The 24,169-nt window shown below is 36.0% G+C and overlaps 1 protein-coding gene across 1 annotated transcript; it reads right to left on the minus strand.

Moving 5' to 3' along the window:
* Window positions 1-9,913: 9,913 nt before the first annotated feature.
* On the minus strand, window positions 9,914-16,301 carry LOC113079648 (serine/threonine-protein kinase Nek3-like). The gene is made up of 8 exons (XM_026251889.1): window positions 16,176-16,301; window positions 16,032-16,101; window positions 15,828-15,925; window positions 12,100-12,161; window positions 11,919-12,005; window positions 11,761-11,815; window positions 10,722-10,914; window positions 9,914-10,512 (listed from the first exon to the last, which is right to left on the minus strand). Exons 1-8 carry the CDS (start codon window positions 16,299-16,301, stop codon window positions 9,914-9,916), a joined length of 1,290 nt encoding a protein of 429 aa, XP_026107674.1.
* Window positions 16,302-24,169: the final 7,868 nt, after the last annotated feature.

A 24,169-nucleotide genomic window follows, 5' to 3' on the forward strand; every position in this document is an offset into this window, starting at 1 on the left:
AAAGAAAATAATACATTTTATATTATACATTTTAGTTTCTAAACAATTGTTAGATTTATAATTTATCCAATATATTATTCACATGATGAATATTATGCCCTCACAAAAAATTGCAAACCAAAAAATTTGCTATTGTAGGTATTACAATGAATACACACCAGCAGTCTATGAAGAGAGACTAGTTCAATAAGTGTGTGCTCAGACATTATGTTTATTTATTGCTGAATAAGTCCCTCCCAACCAAATGCGGTATCTGATATATGAATATTCAACATTAAATGGACCTATTACAAAAGTGTCCCTCACTTCTGTAAGCCTTTATTCTGATAAGAGACAATTACATACAGTACATAATTTGGAACATTGCTCCATAAACGTAATCCTCATGTTAAGTCAGGATGTTATTAGCGCTGCTTTTGACACCATCAACAACAACATTCTTTTGAATAACCTCAAATATTATGTTGGTATATTTTTTGGATTATATTGGCATGGTTGAAGTCATACTTATCTGACAGTTATTAGTTTGTAGCAGTAAATGAAAGAGGTATTATATCAGTCACAATCCAGTATGGAGTTCCACATGGCTCAGTACTAGGACCGTTGCACCCTGCACATTATACTGTTGGGAAATATAGTTTCACTGTTGATGATACTCAGCTTTATACTTCTTCACAGCCTGATGAAACATACCAATTCACAAAGCTAACAGAGTGCATTAGATATACAAAATTGGATTACTAGTAATTTTCTATTACTAAATTCTGATTAAAAAAGAAAGAAAAAAGGAGTTGTTAATTACTGACCAAAAACCTCTGCATGTAGTAACCTAGAATACTGTCTAATGCTTGATGTCTGCTCTGTTAATTCTCAGTCATCAGTTAGGAACCTAGGTGTGCTATTTGATAGCAATTCTTCATTTGAAAACCATGTTTCTAACATTTGTAATACTGCATTTTTCTCTTTTGCATATATCTAACATATGTTCTAAATGTCAAATGCAGAAGCATCAATTAATGCGTTCATCACCTCAAGGTCAGATTATTGAAAAAAAAGTGAAAGTGACATGACATTCAGCCAAGTATGGTGACCCATACTCAGAATTTGTGCTCTGCATCCACAAACACATGGCAGTGGGCAGCCTTTTATGCTGCGGCACCTGGGGAGCAGCTGGGGGTTCGATACCTTGCTCAAGGGCACAAAAGTCGTAGTATTGCCAGTCCGAGATTTGAACCCACAACCTTAGGGTTAGGAGTCAAACTCTCTAACCACTAGGTCACAACTTCCCCATGTAATGACTGATTGGGTGGTTGCTCTGTGCATTTAATAAACAAACTACAGCTAGTCCAAAATGCAGCAGCAGAGTTTTTACTAGAACCAGGAAGTATGACAAAATTAGCCCGGTTCTGTCAACTCTGCCCTAGCTCCATATTGAACAACAAATACATTTTTAAATATTGCTTATTACTTATAATTAAAGCCCCAAAAGGTTTAGCCCTGTAGTACTAGCTCCTTTTACTATTTAGCATTCAGACAGTCTTCCTAGAGCTGTTTTGGAGGCAGACACTGTCATTTTAAATCTAAATTAAAGACCCATCACTTTGACCTGGTTTACACACAAAACAATTTCATATTTGGGTTTGGGTTCTTTGCCATTGTCACCTCTTGGCTTGCTCAGTTGGGGACACTGGATATTTGTCAATATTATCAACTTGATTGCACAGACACTATTGGATGAAAATTGAACTCAACTGAGCTGGATGATGACATTAAGGTTTTTCTCTAGAGCTGTGTGTAGAGATGCATGAACTGATATGTGCTTAGGTCATATTGATTCACTGCCAGTGGTGTGGTCTTCAAATATCAGTATCAGAATCAGAAAAGATTATTGTAGATACATTTACACGTTTTGCAGATGCTTTTATCCAAAGTGCATTGTTCACAAGTTATACATTTTATCAGTTGATGTATTTGCTGTAAACAGAAACCATAACCGTAGGATATCTAATGCCATACTTTGTTGTTTGTAATCAGACACTTTAAGTGTGATCATCTTCTGATCAATTATGTATTCAGTGTAGACAGAGTTCTTTAATTTCTCTGGTTGTGTACATTTACTGGTGTAGTGTTGTTTTCATTATGCAATGTATTTTGCAGGAATATGACGTTTTTGGCCTGGACATTATTTTCTCCCAGAACATTATCTATTATTTTGTTAATCCTTAAACACAGCACAATGAATGCATAGTTCAAAATACAGTAAATTCAATTCAGTTCAATTCAAGCTTATTTGTATAGTGATTTTTACGGTACAAATCATTACAAAACAACTTTACAGAAAATTACGTTTCTACAATATTTAGTAGTAGCTTATAAGTGGTGATTGTCAGTTTATGTGCATATGAAAGGATTTTTCAGAAAAACTAATACAAGACGTAGTCAGCCAGACGATGAACATTGTTAACAGCAATTATTATATGATATTATATGATCACACTTGTAGCAATATTTGTTAGTTCAGTTCGTTGATTCAGGTTTAAAGCACCTTTTAAAAATACCTAGGGATGCACCGATATTATTTTTTAAGAACCAGTCAAATACCAAGATTCTGAGTATCATCCAATACTAATCTGATACCAGTGCTGATACCAGTGCTTTCTTCTTCTTCTTCAGTAGAATACCACGGTTTTCAGTGTATCCAACAGCTTTTTTAATGGGGCAACAAGACATGATACAGTAGATGATAGATAGGCTATCAATAATCTTTCAATGTCCATATAAAATGATCCAAAACAGCACATCCAGAGCAGCACATAATGTTACATATTACATTCAGAGAACACAAATAGAATATATTTTGATACCTATTGTATTATATTCATGCAACAATTAAAAAAGTACAGTTACTGTGTGATTGCTAATTCTCAGACCTTTCTTCTCAAGTGTTGCTGTGTAAGGGCCCAGGGCCGGTTCTAGACATTTGGAGGCCCTAAGAAAAATTTATGTTGAAGCATCATTTTTCAGCATCATTACTCTTGTCTTCAGTGTCACATGATCCTTCAGAAATTATTCTAATATGATGATTTATTATCAATGTAATAGTTATGCTGCTTAATGTTTATTTTATAACCTGTGATACTGGATTTTTAAAATAGAAAGTATTTATCACAATATGTACTATCAGTATTATCAGTTAACACATTATTATGAAAAGTACTAATTATAAAAGTATTAATTTTTAAGTAATAAAATGAAAATAAAAAATACTGACCCACTGTATTACACAGTTTTTAATAATATAGTTACAAAAGATTTCACTCCCATCACAGTAATCAAGATATCTCTTCACTCTTAGGTTCTGTATTATCTTCTTATCTACTTTTGTATGATTGAGGCCATTGTACCAGTTGCAATGAGACATTTCAAATGATACTAGACATGAGTGTTAGTTCATTTGCATTGACATTTTCATGTCATAATTTTGAGCAGATTGAGTAGAAGGAAGCATGGGTGAAGGGATTTAGAATGAAACAAATGGCCAGAAGAGAAGGAGGTCTCCTGCTCCTCCACTCTGTGGGGTGTCTCGAAGATGCCCGTGTGTGTTTGTATTGTCTGTTTCTCAGGAAATCAAAGTATCTCAGGTTCTTTCATCCCTATAATTGCTTCATGTATGCTTGCTTTTCTATTAATATTAACAGTGGTTTGTGAATGTATATTCTTTAATAACAAATAATAAGGCCTGAATTCCTCCTTTGGGGACAACAGGGCTTCTGAATAATCATGGAGATGAACACATCGTAATCATCAAAAATGCAAAACCTCTCTACATTTTAACAGAGGAAAAGAATAGTACAATACATGTGTTTTCAACATTAAATACAATGACTTAAGAAGACTTAAGATCTAAAGCTTTTAGACACTTTACTTTAAGAAACACACACAAACAAAAATCATTACTCCATTCTTTGCATCTGCAGAAAGTGTCTGTTACACATCCTGTCTTAAATCAATATTTAGACAGACTACTTGTTACAAGGATAGATTTTCCTTTTAATATTTTCTCATTTCCTAGGATATATTTACTTTTATATCATAACAACCTGACACATAAGCTTGTGCTATTATATATATATATATATATATATATATATATATATATATATATATATATATATATATATATATATATATATATATATATATATATATATATATATATATATATAAATTGGATTGAAAGTAATAATTATTATTATTATTATAATTAAACTTTTCCACTAAAACAATTAGATGTTATCAGCTAGTAATCGTATGAGTGAATTTCTTTATTGTCATATTGTGCTTGCTTTAATGTTTGGTGATGGTCTCACACAGTGTTTGTTTCTCTCTCATTCTCTCTCTCTCTGTGTGTGTGTGTGTGTGTAGCTCTAACTGTATTTTATTTAAGTGAACTCATATAAATTTCTTTTTGCAAAAGTCAATAAATGAGTTCTGACCATCAATTCAGTGAAGTGACAGACAAATATTCATCTGTCCCCCATATTAGGCTTTCACACTGAGAGTCGGAGTATATAGATGACAACATTTATGGTAATAAATGTTTAAAATGTTTGCCATTTTCATGACTTAGCAACTATGAATGTGCACAGAATTGAATTTAAATCTGACCCACTGATACCAGGAAATCCAGAAAAAAATGTAGCAGTTTTGAGTAAAGAGCTTTAGATCGGTCCATTCAGATTGCTATGAATCTAAAATGTAAGTGAAGAGACAGTGCTTTAACTCGTCTGTATGTAGATCAGTGTTCATTTTTTTTGGTGCTAAAAACATTGGACTCATCCTCTGTAAAGTGTTTCATTGATTACTGGTCATGCATACTAATCATATTCAACTATAAATCCATAAATCCTTTTTCAACACAGGAAGTCCTTATTATTAGTGCATCATGCATTCACTCATATTATGGTTGATTTAGTTGATTAAGTGGTAGTTGTGTTTTCTCATTAAAGTGCGCTCAAGTTTCACAAGTTTATTAGTTCTTTAACATTTGTTCCTGAACAGATTTTTTTATTTTTTTTATTTGAATTTACTTCTTATCATGTAATCAAATGCTTAATGTGTGTGACCTTGTGATCAGGATGTTAACAGGGATCTTTAATTTTGTGGTTGGATCGATTTCAACTGTATTTCGTTTAGTTTGCATTATGTCATGTTTCACATGAATAGCATTGTTAATTTAGTCTCAGAATTACAGAAGTTGAAATGTGAGATTTTGCCAAACTGTCTTGATGATGTATATATAAAATATTAATATAAATAACACTGACATGCACATTTAGGGTTTTTATCACCCTACTACTAAAACATTACAGAGACAAACTTGCGGGTAAGTACAATTTTATTAAATATTTGATAGAATATAAAACCTAAAACACTCCAAATACTTTTGCTGCTTGTTCAGTTTATTTATTTGAAATAAGGTGCAATATTTGGTTTCATTGATTTGATTTCACTATAAATTGTAAGATGGAAGTTATCGTATAGTGCTTTTGAGTAGGGATAACATTAATCATTTTTGCTGAGAGCTGAAACTGGACAGTGGATCTCCCAGAATGCTCTCCGTGGGTGACAGGGTATAGACGAGAGACAGAGGTAAGTGAATCCAAACACAGTGTTTATTTTCAGAATCACAAGTGCAGGGTAAGTAGTCAGTGATTTCAGGTGCAGGTCCGGTGCAGATCACTCAGTGCGGCGTTGAAATCAGGTGAGTACGTCCTTTACAGATATGTCAATACTACATAGTCGCAGTACCGTAAATAAATGTCTCTTACTCTTTCAGAAACGGAAGCTATCAAGCAAGCTCAGAGGAAACACAGGAGACTGCTGGATTTCAGGTAACGGGGAAATGCTCAGGAGTCCTGGGGGCAGTAGAACAATGACATAGAGGTTAGTGTTTCAAAGGTGAGTATACGTTAAGTCTTAGAATCTGCGGTGCATCTGTTGGTCAGGAGACAACATCATATGGTCTGTTCCTGTTGGAGAATTGACATTGAACTGGAGCTGTAGTTATTGTTTTATATTGTGCTGTGATGAAATTCCTAATGGTGAGCATGAGGTGTGGGTGATTAAAGCTTGATTGGTCCCTGACACTACCCCACCCCTCCAGGGTCTGCGCCAGCGGATCTTTCTTGACGACTTTGTGGGGGTCTGCCGCAGGGACGTGGAGACTGGAGAATTTTGAGGAGGCCAACACCATGGTGGAGCTGACAGTGGGAGGAACCAGGGGGGAGGTTTGACAGAAGGAGTGGGCGACACCCCGAGGCCGATCCACGGAGGTGGAACCAGCGGATCAGAGAGATTGACGGACCAGGTCGACATCGCAGGCCTGGAAGCCCAAGATGGAGCAGCTGGCTTGTGTGCCTGAGGTGGAGCCAGGGATTCAGCTGACCAGGACGATGATGGAGCAATCGAGGATGACAGGGAAACTGGAGGAAGGGAGGAGCCTGGTGAAGCTGAAAGGGTGGAGGGTCGATGCGAGGCTGGAGACCCGGAAGTCCGAGGTGGATGCTGAGTGACGACCGACCAAGGTTTGTCTGGATGGACGAGGGAGCCTGGAGGAGTCATTGGGCAGACGGGCCTCGGTGGAGCCAAAGGAATGCAGAGCTGGTGCCGAGCCGGCGGGCTGACAGGCCTCGGTGGAGACATGGGTCTGGAGGGCCAAAGTGCAGCAGGGGACTCTGCAATCCCGAGCTGGTGGAAGGGAAGCCTGAGGTGAGGCTGATGAGCCGCAATAAGCTAGCGGCAGAGGCAGAGCCAAAGAGCTGGACAACAACAGTAGGACCGACGAATTCAGAGGACTGGCTAAAACCAGTGGAGGAAATGGGACCAGAAAATCTGATAGTTCGGGAGCCTCTTTGGTGCCTAACAGGAGATTGGGAGCCTCTTCTGGCTTAACAAGAGAGATTTCAGAGGAAGAACAACGGACGGGGACCGGAACCTCTTAACATATTTGTATTAGTTGGTCACTGTCAGAAGAGACATCTACAGGATCCCCAAACACTTTAAAATCTATCCATGCCAGCGGACCTTGCCCTCTGATGTCGTGGGGGTCTGCCATGGGGATGTGGAGCCTGGATAATTTTGAGGAGGCCAATACCATGGTGGAGCCGACAGTGGGAGGAACAAGGGTAGATGGCGGACCCAGTGAACTGGAGAGTCGACATCACAGGGCTGGAAGCCCAAGGTTGAACGGTTGGCTCATGTGCCTGAGGCAGAGCCGGAGATTCAGTTGACCAGGGCAACGTAGGAGCAAGCGAGGACGATAGGGAAACCGGAGGAAGGGAGGAGCCTGGTGAAGCCGAAGGGGAGGAGGGTTGAGGCGAAGCCGGAAACCCGGAAGTCCATGGGGGTAGCTGAGCGACGACCAACCGAGGTTTGTCTGGATGAACAAGGGAGCCTGGAGGAGTCCTTGGGCAGACAGGCCTCGGTGGAGCCAAAAGAATGCAGAGCCAGTGAGCTGACAGGTGATTAGAGCTTTACTGGTCCCTGACAGTGAGATTGGATACTAAACTCAAAACATTCTCCATCAGATCTTGCTTGTCCTATATTTTATTATGCTCTTACAAATTTGATTCTCAGTACAAAACACCTTGTTGCCAATTTTTTTATTTGAAACTAAATAATTCAGATAATTCACAAACCCCTACTTGGAAACAACATCTAGAATGCCGCTTAAAGTTGAAGACTTCTGACCTGTGAACTTGGGGAAGATCAATCAACCCTGACTTCAGTGAGACGCATGACATCACTTCATCCAGCGATCATATGAACTGCTACGTGACAAACTTCAAAACATTACAAATTAAGTTTATGTAATGATTCCCTTGTTTTTGCTTTTAGTCAGCTTTTTTTAAAATGAACTTCAGCATTTTATGTCATTTTTATTTATTTATTTTTATTGCTGTTGTTGCCATAATTAGCATGGTGACATCATGAGGTCAAAATGTTATTAATGTGACGTGTGAATAACTACAAATTCACTGACGCTGCGTCCCAATGTGCCCACTTATAGCAGTTTTGGGTTGTGAATGATATTGAGGCAGTAAACAAGTAGAGATGAGAAGAGCTTCAAAGAGAGGTGAATCATGTTGAAACCTTTTTTTTTTTTTTTTTGTTAAAACTGGCCACAAGGTGGTGCTACATGTCTGGGGTGTTTGCTTGTAATAGCGTCTTAAAAACCAGGGTTAGAACAAAATAAAAATGTTGGGTATTTTAATTTGTTGACTTTGTCCAACATACCAACAACTATAGAAATATATATATATATATATATATATATATATATATATATATATATATAATTGACTTTCTTTAAATTAAGCAATAATTAGGAAACATAATGTATACATTTTGTAAATGTACCTTGACACTTACTTATAGGCATATAACACTATTGAATAACAATAATAATAATGATTAAAAAAAATAATAATAGTAAAAATAAATCTATCAGTTTCAGGACTGTTTCACAAAGTTATCAGTTTGAATTTTTCCAGAACTCATCCACTCCTCTGCATCTGAAGTTGTCAGTGACATGGAGTCATCTGTGACAACTTCCTCCTCAGAACCGCAGAAGGAAATCAAGCTGCTCGCAGTCTATGCACTGAAGGAGACAAATTCTGATGAAATTACAGTGAGAGCCGACATACTGTATATAGCAGCCAGCTCAACTATTTTTGGTGGGTTGAAGCATCATTTGTTTGTTCAGCTCCATGAACATGAACAAATCAGGCTTCAGTATTTAAAACAAATCCTATTTCATGTCTTATTCTTTTAGTTGGTTTTTAGTGATGTATTCTACATTTCTGTTGCAAATTTTACTAACTTGCCTCCAAGAAGATAATATAATAGCTGGATGAACAAGCTTTGATGAATTTGCTAGAATTAATTGTGACTGTCTTTGTTGGGAGCATCAGTGCAAATGTGTTGAAAACTGGGATCTCGGGGTAAAGATGCAGGTACTCAGTGTAACCAGTGTCTATTTTGCTACTTGACTTGCATCCAAAGACATAATTAATTCCTGAAATATTTCACACTTTAACAAAATGATGTTTATTTATTATCATTTATTTGTATTTGTTATATATGTTATGATTAACAGTTCTAAATTAACTGTTTCTTGAAAAACTAAACACAGCCTAAAGTCTTCTCATTAATTGTTTATTGAGCATATATTTTAATGACAAATCAATTGATATTTTCTTGAAAATTACCATTTGTGATTGTAGTTACTCTGCAGAAAAAATAAAAAAATAACAGACATATGGCATACTCAAGAAATTTTTGTGATTACATTTTCAATTATTCTAGATTTAAAAACATCAAGGAAATAATGATTAGGCAAAATATTATTCTAAATAGAAAAAGGCCCAATATACATTCAGAACGCAATTATTATGATTAGATATATATTTTTTTTTATTATGCAATTTGGCAGATGCTTTTATCCAAAGTGACTTACAGTGCATTCAGGCTAACATTATTTACGTAACGTGTTCCCTTGGAATTGAACCCACAACCTTGCGCTGCTAAGCAATGCTCTACCACTTGAGCCATACAAACACTAATTCAATTAAATTGATTAATTGATAATTAAAATAAGATCACTGGAAGTGCAGCGAGATAAATGATTCTTTATTTTCCTCTTGAAAAGTTTTCTCTGATTAATAACCATACTAGAAATGACATAATAAAAACCCAGAATATATGCTCAACTATTCCCAGTTATGTGCTTCTACTATTATCAATACTTGAATACTGAAGGAATATACTGAGTATTATATAGACTGCCACTCTCGTAATTTTTAATTGTAACTGTTTGGTAGCACAGTTCTAAGTATTTCCAGATCTTCATTTAATCAACAGCTACAAAAAGTCCAGACAGAACCCCTGTAGCTGCTTCAGCCACACGAACAGATCTTGCGGTCTGAGCTGCAACTTTCCCAATACTTGCGACTTCAGCTAAACGTATGAGCTCTGGAATCCCTCCCAGCCCTCGTCCAGGTCGAGCTCCAGCACTTGCAAACAGATTCTCATCAGACTGTGCATTGGACAATGATATTCTGCTATTGTTTAATCTCATTTGTTCAATTTCCACTGCTATTTGGATGATTTGGATGCAGCAGCTTATGGAGGCAATTTTTTCTTGTAACTCTGCAATAATCATTTTGATCTTTTGGCGGTTTGAAAGCTGGTTAACCATCTTTGTTACATTGCTCACACCAGCTGTGACTCCACCAGCGACAGCCACACCGATTCCCACTCCTGTTACAATCAGAGAGGCTCCGAGAGTGAAAGGAGTGAGAATAAGTCCAACAATAGATGTGATTCCTCCAGCCAGACCTACTACTCCTCCTGTGAGACTGCCAACCGTTGTGTTGTAGTGGACTGTCTCCAAACCATCAGCCAGCTCTTCCAGTACCTTTAGACTGACTTTAGCCTCTTCAGGTGTCTCTAGAGTGTCTTCGGAATTTTTATGCACATTAAGCTCTTTAATAGTTTGTGTGCTCTGAAAAAAAAAAAAAAAAGTTTTATGAAATATTTTTTGTGTGTTTGACAGTTCAGTGTTTTGTTCAATTACATTTTATTTACATCATTGCCAGTGTCTAAAACATTCAGTGTTTTATGACAAAATATATAAAAAAGTGAACATTTTAATAAACTTACCTTTTCATAAAGGTGTTTAATAATGAAAGGCCTCATCAAGATCTCACTGACAGACGGTCGATTCGCTGGATTAACCTGAAGTGTTTCTTTTACCAGCTGACGAAGGTCCTCAGAGAAGGTACCTGGCAGAGCTTTGTAGGAGCAGCTCAGTATCTTTGAAATAATCTCAACTGTGTTTCTTCCTGAAAACTAAAGACAGGGAAAAAAATCGTCTTTTGTAGATAGTTTGTAGAATAATAATAATAAAAATCACTGGACAAAAATCTGTTTTCTGAGACAAAACAATCAGCCCAATTTCAAGTCCAAATCAAAGTTGAGTTAGATTAGTTAACATCTCTGTAATCTTCATTTGACCCTCTAACTCTTGCAGTCTCTATTCTATTTCTATTATTCCTATTGTAAAGCCTCTAACACTAGCATTCTCTATTCTATCTACTTTTCTACTATTCTATTCTTTCTTTTTTTCTTTTTTTCATTCCTTTGGCTCATTTTATTTATTTTATTTTATTTCATACCCACTTTTCCAGACAAGTGAAAAGTAACAGGAGCTGTCATGTTCCATAAGTTACTTTTACACAAACTATGCTTCTTGTGTGGATATTCAGCATACCAATCGTGAATATACAAGATTTGAAAATTATTGAATGGCTGCAGAGAACTTTAAATATACTGTAATACAAAAACAATATGGATGTAACAATTCACTCACAATGCAATATAATTCATGATATGATTTTATTTATTTTTTTTTTTTTTATTGTAACATACAGCAATTGGGAGTAGTGAGTAGTTTATGTGAGCTTGCAAGGTGCTACAGTATATGATTAAATAAAAAACAAGATGAGCGAAACAACGAATGTACTGACTGACCGATAGTTTAATATCAGCTAGTATCTCTAGTTGAGTGATAGATTCTCAATGAGAGTAACCTAGAATATATCTATATTGCAAAATCAGTGTACTTTTAATATTGTTATATTAAAGCTTAACATTGATGTAAACAGGTTCAATTTGATGAAAGAAAAACAATCTTACAGCACACTTCTGCATGCACATCTCATAGATGATACAGCCCAGACTCCAGATTTCACTGTAAAGATGTGAAGATTATGAAGGGTAGAGTTTCAATATTCAGCTATGGAAACTGTTTAGTCATAACAGTATAAATATCAGAAATGTTTTATGTTTATTACGATTTGTCATCATAAGGTCTGTTGCTTAAAATCTCAGGAGGAACGTATGAGAGAGCTTCAGTTTTTGTTGTTTGTGCATCATTGGACCTGATAGGAACATCAATACATTACAGATCACAATATTTCATGTCAATTTCTCATAGTCAAGCTACACTTTGAATTAAATGAGCACATCCAGTACCATTCATGAATCTTTCCAAATTCTCCCAGATGAATGGTTCCACATGCAGTGAAAAATACACTCTGTTATAAGACAAAACACATTTAGTCAGTTTCATTTTAGCAAAGTTTTGGTTATAGCTGCAATATTAAATTAAAATAATTAAGGTGAGACACTAAGGTGGAAAGGAAACATCAAAAATACACTATCTGCGTCTGTAGATTTCAAATACAACACATGCGACACAAGGCCACTTTCTTAAAATGAGATTTTCTCCTGCACCGAGCCAGTAAAAACCACTTCAGGAGCACTTACATACATACACTGCACATACAACACACTTTATAGTTTCCGTCCTTTCTTTAGACTATCCTGGAGGTTTACACAGGGGTTTGTCCATATATAACTTGCATGATTTTATCCAACATTTTATTTAAAAAGAAATGGTTTGAATCTACATTTTTCTGGATGTTGAAGGTATTTTCAGATTTACCCTATATAAAAGAATTCCCCTTCAAAGTAATTAAACAAAATATTTTATGAGCGGGGCTAAAATATTTTTATTGATTTAATTGTCAAATATATATATATATATATATATATATATATATATATATATATATAAACAAGAAGATAAGCCCTTTACAATGTAGAGAAAGCAGAAAAGCGCTATATAAGTGTAATGAATTATATAAATGTGATGAATAAATCTTCATCTGGCATTACGGAAGAGTACATGTAGGTCGCACATACGCCTTGAATTGTTTTTAAGTGCAAACTTACCACAGTGTGGATTTCAGAAAGTGCACAAAGACTTCACATGCACACTTAACATAATATGGATTTTAAATACTTTTCTAAGGAGGGGGCTCTCATGACACTCTGATAGAGCAGCTCATAGATGGAATGGTCCATCCCAAAACAATATGTTTGAGAGTCATCAACTCGATCTGTGGAAATAATGCTGGAGCGCTCTGGGGAAAAAACAGAGAACTCAATCTCACATGAGAGGAGAACTCAGAATTCAGAAAGAGAGTAGTGCACTCATAGGCAACCCTTCTTGGTAAAGGGGAGCGCTGCTAAATTACCATGAGAACAGCCCAATTAGCCCTCTCAAGAAAAGGAATGAAGCTGAGCGCATAACCCTTACTCAAAAGGGTATCAGAAAGTGTGCAGAGTCTTGCATGCACATTTACCACTTAAGTGGATTTTAGAAAGTGTGCAAAGTGTACTTAAAAGTTCCTAAGCATCGCAGAGGTGCTGAACCGCACGGGAGAGGCAAGCTCAAATGATCAAACCTCTGATGAGGTGAGCATCACCTGCATATTCAAGAAAACTTTCGTAACTGATACCTCCACTTCCGGTTTGATGCATCAGCAACAACCAAGCGGCCAGGAAGCCCCTCAGGGTGACCTGTCCGGACATCCATGAAATCCCTTGCAGTGCCGTGCCGGGCCTGATGATCAACAAGGCTCCCGCAGAAATCTATGATCTAGCTGCCTGATTGTTATTATCGTAACTTTATTGTCATTGCACATGTGGGCACAAGGCAACGAAATACAGTGCCTATATAACCACCAGCAATTTGATACATATATAAGTTTATACAGCATGGATCATACTGACCCACCCTGATTCCTGTGCTGGAGCCCCACTCAAGGGGTGACTCCTTTTAGTCCGGACCATCAGTAAGTTGGTTACTATTCATATAGAACCAACCAAAAGGAGACTGCATAGGAGACTGTTATGCAAGAAGTTCCCACCTAACCTTGTCCAGGTGCAGAGCTGGTGGTTACAGGGGAATTAGGAAGGGGATCATAAGGGCCGATGTAAAAAACCCCAAAGAGAATGAGTAGATATTAAGTATCACTCTGATTCGGATGAGAACACTGATGCCTCCTCTGGATCACATCTCTTAGATCTTGCCTACCTCCCCGTGACCCAAGATTCATTTTACCCCTACCAGCAGGTGGGGGAGGAGCGTGAGTGAGCACGACAGTAGCCTTCTGGGCCCGTCTCTGATCCTCAGATCGAGACCGGCCAGGATCCCTATGTTGTTCGGCCTCGGACCTGTACCTTCATGGAACAAAGGATCTGAAAGCAGCTGAGCACGCCTTCGCCTCCATGAACTTCTCGATTACTGCCTTACCGGAGATACCAAAAAGGTTAGAAGGCGAAACCTGAGCTTCGAGAAGAAAGCCTTTTCTTTCTTCTTGATGTCTGTCAGGTTCACCATTTATCCTTTTATACGTAGTGACGTCAGAGGCTGTCGCCGGTCAACTCGTTGGTGTTTTTTCAATGTATGCTTTAGACGTGGGTCACGACGAGGTGTCCCCCATAGCGACCCCTAGAGGACGCAGTTCAAAGTTGTCCTTGAATGGGAAATCTCAATTACGAGCAAGTATAAATTAATTGTACTCAGTTGTGTTTAGGCACTAAAACAGTCCAATACTTTATAGTAAATCACATTTTTTTATTGAAATAATGAAGGTTGCTGGCCCCTTATGAAAACATCATGGCTGCAGGGGGAAGCACGGAGGCATTCAGCTTGGCCAATTCCTTTACACAGAGTGTGCGTGATCGAATACGAAAGCGAAAGTAAAACACAGGCATTCAAAAGTGATTTCAATTGGCAGCATTTTGAGAACGGGTCCCTGATGTGCGCAAATTAGGCTACGTACAAAAATATCTCCCAATATCGAACCCATCTTTTGCTGGACTATCTTTTATTCTGTATCATGCTTGAACATTTTTTTTTTTCACTAATTCATTTGCTTTTTGAATGTTGAAAGAGTACTGTGTATGTTTGAACTTAATAAGACTAAAATAAAAACTGATATTTATTTTTATTTATTCTGTTTTTATTTCTATGTTCAGTTTGTGGAAAGGACTTCAGTTAGGAAATCATAATTCATAATTCATATACAGTTCTAAGGTCTGACGAGACTCACAAAGGAGAGAAGCCAGTCAGTTGAGTCTCTTGCAAAACCTTTTACAGTGCTTGGATATCATTGCCTTTTAATGCATATGATAATTCATACTCAGTAAAACTAAAATGACATTAATTTCAAGGTGATTAGTTAAAACTTTGCAAAATGCGGCTGCAGAATATTTTCCCAGTCATGAATTTCATCATTGAGGATTTCTCGTGTTTCCTCTCTTTTGTGAGTTGTCTCATCACTCCCCTAATTATCATTATTATTATTTTTTTTATTATTATTAATTTGACTTGTAGGATAATCAAAACAACTTCCCCTCCTTTTCGCACCAAAACCTCTTCTCTTTTTTCATGAAGACATGTTTACTGGCGCGAGCTTGCAAATGGCACTGATTGTCAATCACAAAAGATTGACTAATAGCAAACCCCACCCATTCAGCCAACCAATCAATTCCCCATAGACAAAATCAAGTCCAGCCCTACATTTATTTTTGATTGAGAAGCCATTTCAGATATATGCCACAAGAGGAAAGACAATCACATATTCTGTCTCATGCTGACTTTTTTTTTAACAACTTTTTAAAAATTTGAAAACCAGCATTTTGAAAACATTTAACCTAACAACACATGAAAACTGCGACAAAATAATAATATCAGTTCACATTTACAGATAACATTACATTTGTAGATAAATGTCTTCTTTTAAGTTCTTTCTCATTGATCATTTCATCTCTTCCAACTGTAAACCAGTTTAATTATTGAAGTCATGGAAATGGGTTAAATTTTATCTTCTATGAATCTACAAACATACCTCAGAAAATGCAACAGTTCTTTCCTTTTCATGATAGATTTTGTGAGTTAGATCTCCACCCTCACAGACCTCCATTACAAGATGCAGACAGTCATCATCTGAAAGCAGATTAATGCATTACAGTGTACTTTAAAATAATTGATTAAAGTTTGAACACATTCAAACTAACTGAGCACAGATCAAGTAATGTAAATTTATTTTAACCTTTGATGGTTTCCTTATGCTGAACTATGTGCGGATGTTTGAGCTTTTCGAGAAAATTTGATACATCATCCTGAAAACAGACAGAAATAAATCAGAATTTCTCTTTGCATTTAAACAATAATATAATCAAAGTGTTTGTCTCACCTGGTTAGCGTTCAGCTTTTTAATGACAAACTGATCACCACTTTCATTTTTCAACAGTGTTTTATTCTCTTCTTCACTCACTATTGTGTAGCCTTTGTCTTTTAGAACTGACTGATTGCTCCCCATCTCTGATTATTTTTGACCGAGAAAAACAACAGTAAGATCCATTAACATTATTATTATTATTATTAGTAGTAGTAGTAGTAGTAGTAGTAGTATTTAATTAATGAGTTTATAAAGGTTTCATTATTTTTTGTAATGCTTTCATATGTTTCCTTATGCTTTCTCAAACAAGTTTTTCATCTATTTTTATAATTACTTTTTTTCTGATCTTTCTCTAATTCAGAATAGTGTTAATTATTATTATTATTATTCATACAGTTTAGTATGCCTTACCCGATCAGTGTAAATTACTGAGAGTGATTCGTTCTTCAGATGCTCCTGTGTTTAGAAATGGTGTAAATGTTTAGTATTGCTCCCCTCCTCTGAGGCTTGAGAAAAGATCTCTGTATGTTGCACTGAACAGAACCTGCCGTCAAATGTAATTCATATTATTTTTGTATGGATAATGAAGGAAAAATGAGGAAGTAGCATATAGGTGAATGTATGTCACATGTGTGCCATAGTTTGCCACTCACATTATTATAACAAAACAGTGAACTGGGAAGTTCTGACAAAATTAATCTCATTTGTTTCACTTTGTAAAATGAACAACAAAATAGTGATTATTCTTGGATTGTTGATAGTACTATATAGTACATAATTAATTTTAATTAATTCTTAAATTGAAACATCTCAAGCATGTGAATTCAGAGGAGGACCACCGGACAAATATATTACTTTATGTTGCCAAATGCTAAATTTCAGATGCACTTAAACTCTAAAGCACAACTTATAAACCGTGCCATCCAGACTCATTAAAATACGTTGCTCTGGCTACATTTCTATGCATTTTAAGGAAAGAGGTGCTATAATTTTGCTTGTGTTGTAGATGCACGTTTATTAAACAGTCCAGTCTCATAAAACAAAGTATGTGTGTGATCACATTTTACAACAGATGAAAGTGTAAAGTCCAGTAATGGTGTGAAACCAATTGTGTAGTTCCTTGTGATCATATTACAGTAAAACTCACAAAAATAAAACTGTCCTTGAAGGCTGAGCTCAATAACTTGTCAAACAGGATCTCAAGACAGCAGTATGTTGAAATATAAAAATACCCTGATGGTAAACAATTCACAATATATGGCATTTATGACCATGAGTGCATACATTTTCATCAATTTCATTTGTTCGTTTTAATTTTTTTTTAGAGTACCATTAACTGTCACCCTGACCCTCTGTGGGACGCCTATTATTACTTCACTATATTACAATTAAATCCTAATCTAATCATGACAAACTATATGTTGTTGGAAAGGTCTAAAACTAAATATTACATAAAATGAATATTTTACCAAGCTTTTTTTGTAAAAGATTATGTAGGAAAAGTAATAGATTAATTTATGGCAAGAGTGCACCTCAAAAGAGTTCTGACCTTTGTCAAAAAAAGTCTTCTTTGTTGCCTTTCTCTCTATCACACTTTAGAAATAATCAGAAATTATATATCACTTGAAAACTTAAAATCTCAAAATTCATCCTATGAAACCTAATTTAAATTCAAACATTGCATTACCATGAAAATGGTACATCAAAATCATGTTACAAAATGTTTTCAGTCATGAATTATAAAAATGTAAGTTTGGATCATGCACTTTCAGGTCTATGTTAAAAATGTGAGTGACAGTTAACAGGTTAAAACAATGGAAGGTTGACCAATGTGCCGTCCAATCAACTAAAGGTAAAAGAGAACAAACTAACAATAACTCATAACAACAACACAAGAGGTAAACAAGAGCAACGTTGTTAGATCAATCTATTGAGCCAAAGGCTAACTCTAATAAATATAATCTCACGTTCATTTTAAAGCAGCTCAGTGAACGGGAAAGTTTAAGATATAAAGGCAAATTATTCCAACGCTTCAGAGCTACAACTGCAAATGTCCAGTCACCATTCAATTTTAATCTAGCCCTTTGGACGTCTAAATCATCTGGTTAGATTACCTTGGATTCCTTCGGGTTTATGTACATTTAAAATATTATATATTAAAAATATATAATTTAGAATTGACCCTATGTAATGTACTTAATAAATATGTTATATGAACATATTCATGTATATACGAATGTATCCTGTGCATACAAATAAAAAAATAATAATTGCAATTATTAGTGAATGAAACCAATGTTATGGAATGTTCAAGTCAAAGTCTGGAATTAATCAAGTGAAAATGTTGTGGAAGGAGCTGAAGCCAGTAGTTTATAGGAGGAAACCCACCAATATCACAGATCTGAAGTGGTTTGGTACTGAGGAATGGGCTCAAACTCCTACAAGCTGTTGTATTTCAGTTATTGCTGCAAAATGGTTCACACCAAATACTGAAACACTATCCAGGTTTTGGCTTTGTTTCACTGCACAGACCAACTGTTGTATAAAGTACCGTGAGAGCTCTTGAGAGCAGATGGCTTCTTGTGCTTTTCAATCGCTCTCATGTTACTTTGATGTCATGCACCGATCAGTCTGCTCAGTGCCGCTTCCAGTCAAACAATAAAATGTACATGTATTTGCATCACTTGGACGTTCTCTGGAGATCCCACCTTCTCATGCACCACGACTGGTCGATTAAACTGAACATTGATTAAACTGCTGAACATTCTCCAATGATTTGTCATTTCTGTCTGCTAACAATCTGACCAGTCACTCATTTCACCCACGGCTTGTACTAAACCAAAAAGAGAAGGATAAAAGACAAGGACATTCACTGTGCTACTAATTCTACGACTGATCTGTATACTGTGACGAGTGGAGAGTAGATGACATTGAGCTTCTCCGTGGGACTCCAGACCAGTGAGCACAAATATTAGAAATATGCTGTTAGTCCTGATGACCTGAAAAGATCCAAGCTTTTTTTCAGAAATAACATAAATATTTTCTTCACACATGATTTCTAAGAATTGTTTTCCTGGAGATTGTTACATTTGACATTTTAAATTATTAGTAATATTACAATAAACAGAGAGAGGTTATTATTTAAAGGAAGCTGTATTATTATGCCTTTTAAAAATTTATTATACAGTGAGTTATATCTTATTACTATGAGTTTGTGCGTGTGGCCGTGATCCATATGGATGTGTTTCAGAAAGCACGGCAAAGTCAAGTTTAGTTTTTTTTTTCAAGTTTAGTTTGGTTTTGTCTGGCCAGAGAAGAACTGCTCCAGTAGATTTGTTTCTTGATGGTGCAGATAAAGCCAATGAACATGTAAAAGTTACCATCTTTTGTAAACAAAACTCCGTCTTTATCCCAATATGATAAACTAGTTTCTCCAATCAAAAAGATCCCAATCAGAAGTGACTCACATATGTTGAAACATACTGTTTGTTTCAGGCGTTTCACTTATATGATTACTAAGGCCAACGCTGATCTGAAAGTTGTGATGCAGCTGGTGTTGTTGAAGCAGCATCCCCGGGGAAAGCTCGGCAGTGTTTCCCAGTGAGTCTGTGGCTGGGTCGATCTTCGATCAGCTCTCGAGTACGGCCCACACTGAAACACATTCAGAGGGTGGTGTAAAGGACTTAGCAAGTGTGCACAGTATTCTGGAAACAATAAAGATAGTGTTTCAGAGAATAGTTCAGTACAATTGCAAGAAATATGTGAGATGAATAATTGTTTTAGAAGGAAATAGAATAATCTGTTTCCAAAATGTATTTAAGTTTCACTAAAAACCTTCTGTCAGATAGGTATGACTGAAACCATTTCCGAGCATTTGCTTTTAGACTTACCCAAGACTCTAATCTAGATAATAGTAAGGAGAGGTCTATGATATCAAAATCACCTGATAAATCTAAAAGAATAAGAACCACAGAGTCCCCGGAATCAGTGGAGAGGTAAATATCATCTTTTAAAGTCACTTCTGTTCACCAAGCCTGCATTTATTTGATCCAAGTACTGCAAATCAGTGAAATTTTGAAATATATTTACTAGCCTATTTAAAATATCTGTTTTCTATTTGAATATATTTCAAAATGTAATTTACTGAGAGTTCAAAGCTTTTTTTCATTTTTTTTTCATCATTACTCCAGTCACACAATCCCTCAGAAATAATTCTGATATACTGATTTGCTGCTAAATATATATATATATATATATATATATATATATATATATATATATATATATATATATATATATATATATATATATATATATATATATATATATTATTGATGTTGTATTATGATAATGTTGAAAACAACAGAGTATAATATTTTTCAGGTTTCTTTGATGAATAGACAGTTCAGAAGAGCAGCATTTATCTGAAATAAAAATCTCTCGTAAAATTATGTCTTTATCATCACTTTTGATCAATTTAAAGAATCCTTGCTAAATAAAAGTATTACTTTCTATAATTTATAACAAATAAAAAATTAAATCACACAAATGCTGATCTGTGGATCCTTCTAGTTATCAAAGAATGCTAAAAAATTACTCATCTGTTTTAAATATTGATAATCAGCAAATCAGCAAATTAAGAATGATTTCTGATTAATGTGACACTGAAGACTGCAGGAATGATGCTGAAAATACACCTTTGATCACAGGAATACATTACATTTAAAATATATTCAAATAGAAAACTGTTATTTTAAACAGTATAAATATTTCACAATATTACTGTTTTCGCTTTACTTTGGATCAAATAAATGCAGACTTGTTGAGCAGAAGAGACTTCTTTCAAAACATTAAACATCTAACTGTTAAAAACTGTTGACTAGTAGACTATATAGATTACAGAAAGGTTATATCGTGATGTTTTATGTGTCTGTGTGTGTGTTCTGTCCCCCTGATATCAGTCATCTTTGTTTCCTCCATTGTGTTTAGTTTTGATTTTGTTTGTGCCACAAGTATTTTATTTCCATGCATCACATTTAGAAGTGCAGTTATATTAATATCCTCCGCCCACCCACAGTGTGTGTGAGTGTGTGTGTGTGTGTGTGTGTGTGTGTGTGTGTTCTCTTTTCACATAATAATGTCCTGTTCCTCACACCAAACTATTATATGACTGTATGTAATGTTGTGTCTGTCATCTGCTTGTTGATTGCAGAGCATTTATTGATGACAGGATTGTTAAAAATGGTCTGCCAATCTATGTTTGCTGTGGCTGCTCTGTTGACTGTCAATTGTTGCATATCATTCATTCATTCATACATACACAACAATCCACCAGTGTTTTTTTTTTTGTTGTTGTTGTTGTTCCTGAAATCCACCCCGGGATCAGAATAAACCAGTTTGTTGTTGTTGTTTGTTTGTTTGTTTTTTGGATGATAAGTTTTTTGGAGTATTTTTTTCTGAATGATTTATCCGTGCATGTCACACTCATTGTCTGGTCTCATCGTGATTAGGACTGTTTAATCATTCTTGCCTATTGACTTCAATGTATGTTGAGTATTGATGGCGAGAAGAAGCCTCATAAAGCACAGAAGGTTTTTAGCCAAGTGGTTCACAGAAGGGTTAATTTCTCAAAGCTTCATTTGCTCACACTACCACCTGATGGCCAAAGAGTGTAAAAGAGTGTAAAACAAGCAAATACATTACAGATGACCTGTTGTGATCTGTAACACACTGCATTTTTGTGCCAGTTAAGGCTTAGAAATAATGATCAAGAAAATATTAATAATAATAATTTCCTATTCTATTACTAATCTATGTAAATGAATATAATGTGTATTTTCTAGTGCCATATAATTATTGTATAACATAGCATAACTGTATAATCACATGTGTGTAAATCAAGTGTTTGCTCATAAGCAGGAGGGGGAATATCATTAGTCTAAAACTGGAAAGTGGCTGGGTTTAACAGGGCAGAGGACTGTGAATTTGTAAACTACCTGATCCAATCTGGTCAAGCGAGGCTTCAGATATCATCAAGGACGTCATTCCTCTAAAGCAATACAAGCCTTGGCACAGAACGTAACATCACTAATGTTGAGTCATTCAGAAGGACTCACCCATCTGCGGTCTATATGTATGGCAATACATAAGGACTCCTTATCATTCAGTTGAGTTTCCCATTATTATTTGGATACCCACTCACCTGCTTGCATCTCACCTAGGACCAGCTGCATTCTTCCTTGAAGACAATGTACTTTTAATTCTGATCGACCTCTCTCCGTTTCTACCATCTGCACTGTGATTGGCTGGATTAGTTCCACCTTGTCACTGTGTTGCTCACATTATGATATCACGTGGCCATAATATCAAACAGGTTTGAAAATGTCATATCGTCTGTGATAGCTCGAGACAGGTTGAGATCACGTTGATGAACTGCTCATACTTAACGTGCTTTGGTGACCACAATGAGCAACGATTTGGTTGTGATCCGAGGGTTTTGTCACAGACTCTGGAAATCTGTCCAGGACAGCAAAATCCAGCCAAAAATCCTGTAGTGTAAGCTTGCCATAGGTTGATTTCTAAATTATTTTTCTCTTGTGTAGACCATATCGTAAATCCAGATCTTCCTGCACTTTACAGACTGGATACAGAGAGAGAGAGAAATGACTGGAATCAGATAAAGGTCAGACGATGGACATTTGGACAAAAGGATGAACTGCTGGATGTAATCCTGCTGGTGGGAGAAAACACCCTCATCAACACCATGATCAAATGCTTAATGGGAGTGAAGTCTGAGGATGAAGAGTTTTACCAAATCACAGAAGAAGAAGAAGAACAAGACATAGAAGACCCAGACATCTGAGATCACTGTTTATGAGGTGTTTGTCGAAGAAAACCCAACATCTCTGACCATCATTGACACTCCAGGATACGCAAACACTGACGGATACGAGAAAGACCGAGAGATCTCTGAGTATCTGAGCAGATTATTCTCAGACGAGGATGGCATTCATTATATTGATGCAGTGTGGGAGCTTAATGAGAGCTTAACATCATTTGATGGAGTTTACTGGGAAAAAAAATAATATATATATATATATATATATATATATATATATTTGTCAACTGTAAAGGCCCTTCGCAGCAAAAATGAAATGCATAAACCTCGTGTTGAAGGAATTGCCTCTGCACTTACTCCTGATTCACTCAACATGGAGACAGGAGAGATGTCTGTAAATACATTTGGAAAATTAAGTAACTTACATTACTTAAATAAATCAAAATATTCTGTTGTCATTTTAAAAGTAATGTGTTACTTTACTAGATACTTGAAAAAAGTAATCTGATTACATACTTGTAATGTTACCCCAACACTGATCCACTGTTTAGATTTCTAAAAATGTTGTGTTAATGCATATTTTATTATATATTGCAACACATAACATTTCAGAAAACGTGTACAGAAAATGTTTGAAAAAATTGTGATCCTAATTCTTTTTTTTTTTTCTTTTTCTTCTCTTTATCGTATTCACCTGGGGTGTCTACTCAAACATTTAAAATGATTTCACAAAAGAACAGACACATTAATGGCTTTGGCAGATGCTTTTATTTAAAGCAACTTACATAGCATTTGAGTTACACATTTGTGAAGTGACATTCAGCCAAGTATGGTAACCCATACTCAGAATTTGTGCTCTGCATTTAACCCATCCGAAGTGCACACACACAGAGCAGTGAACACACACACACACACACACACACTGTGAGCACACACCCGGAGCAGTGGGCAGCCATTTATGCTGCGGCGCCCGGGGAGCAGTTGGGGGTTCGATGCCTTGCTCAAGGGCACCTAAGTCGTGGTATTGAAGGTGGAGAGAGAACTGTTCATGCACTACCACCACCCACAATTTGATCAGTTCGTTTTATAAAACCAAACTGTGCTCTGCTAAGAAAGCTTTTATTGAGAAGCTTCTGGAATTATATCCAGTTTAAACATGCATGTGACATAG

The sequence above is a fragment of the Carassius auratus genome, unplaced genomic scaffold, assembly GCF_003368295.1.
Source record: "Carassius auratus strain Wakin unplaced genomic scaffold, ASM336829v1 scaf_tig00028952, whole genome shotgun sequence".
Lineage (NCBI taxonomy): Eukaryota > Metazoa > Chordata > Actinopteri > Cypriniformes > Cyprinidae > Carassius > Carassius auratus.

Excerpts from the sequence above, each read along its gene's own strand:
- LOC113079648 (XM_026251889.1), bottom strand. The coding sequence starts at position 16,301 with ATGGGGAGCAATCAGTCAGTTCTAAAAGACAAAGGCTACACAATAGTG. Across the intron at positions 12,006-12,099 it reads TTTGGAAAGATTCATGAATG|GTCCAATGATGCACAAACAA; the intron begins GTACTGGATGTG and ends TGTTCCTATCAG. Across the intron at positions 11,816-11,918 it reads AGACCTTATGATGACAAATC|TGAAATCTGGAGTCTGGGCT; the intron begins GTAATAAACATA and ends ACATCTTTACAG.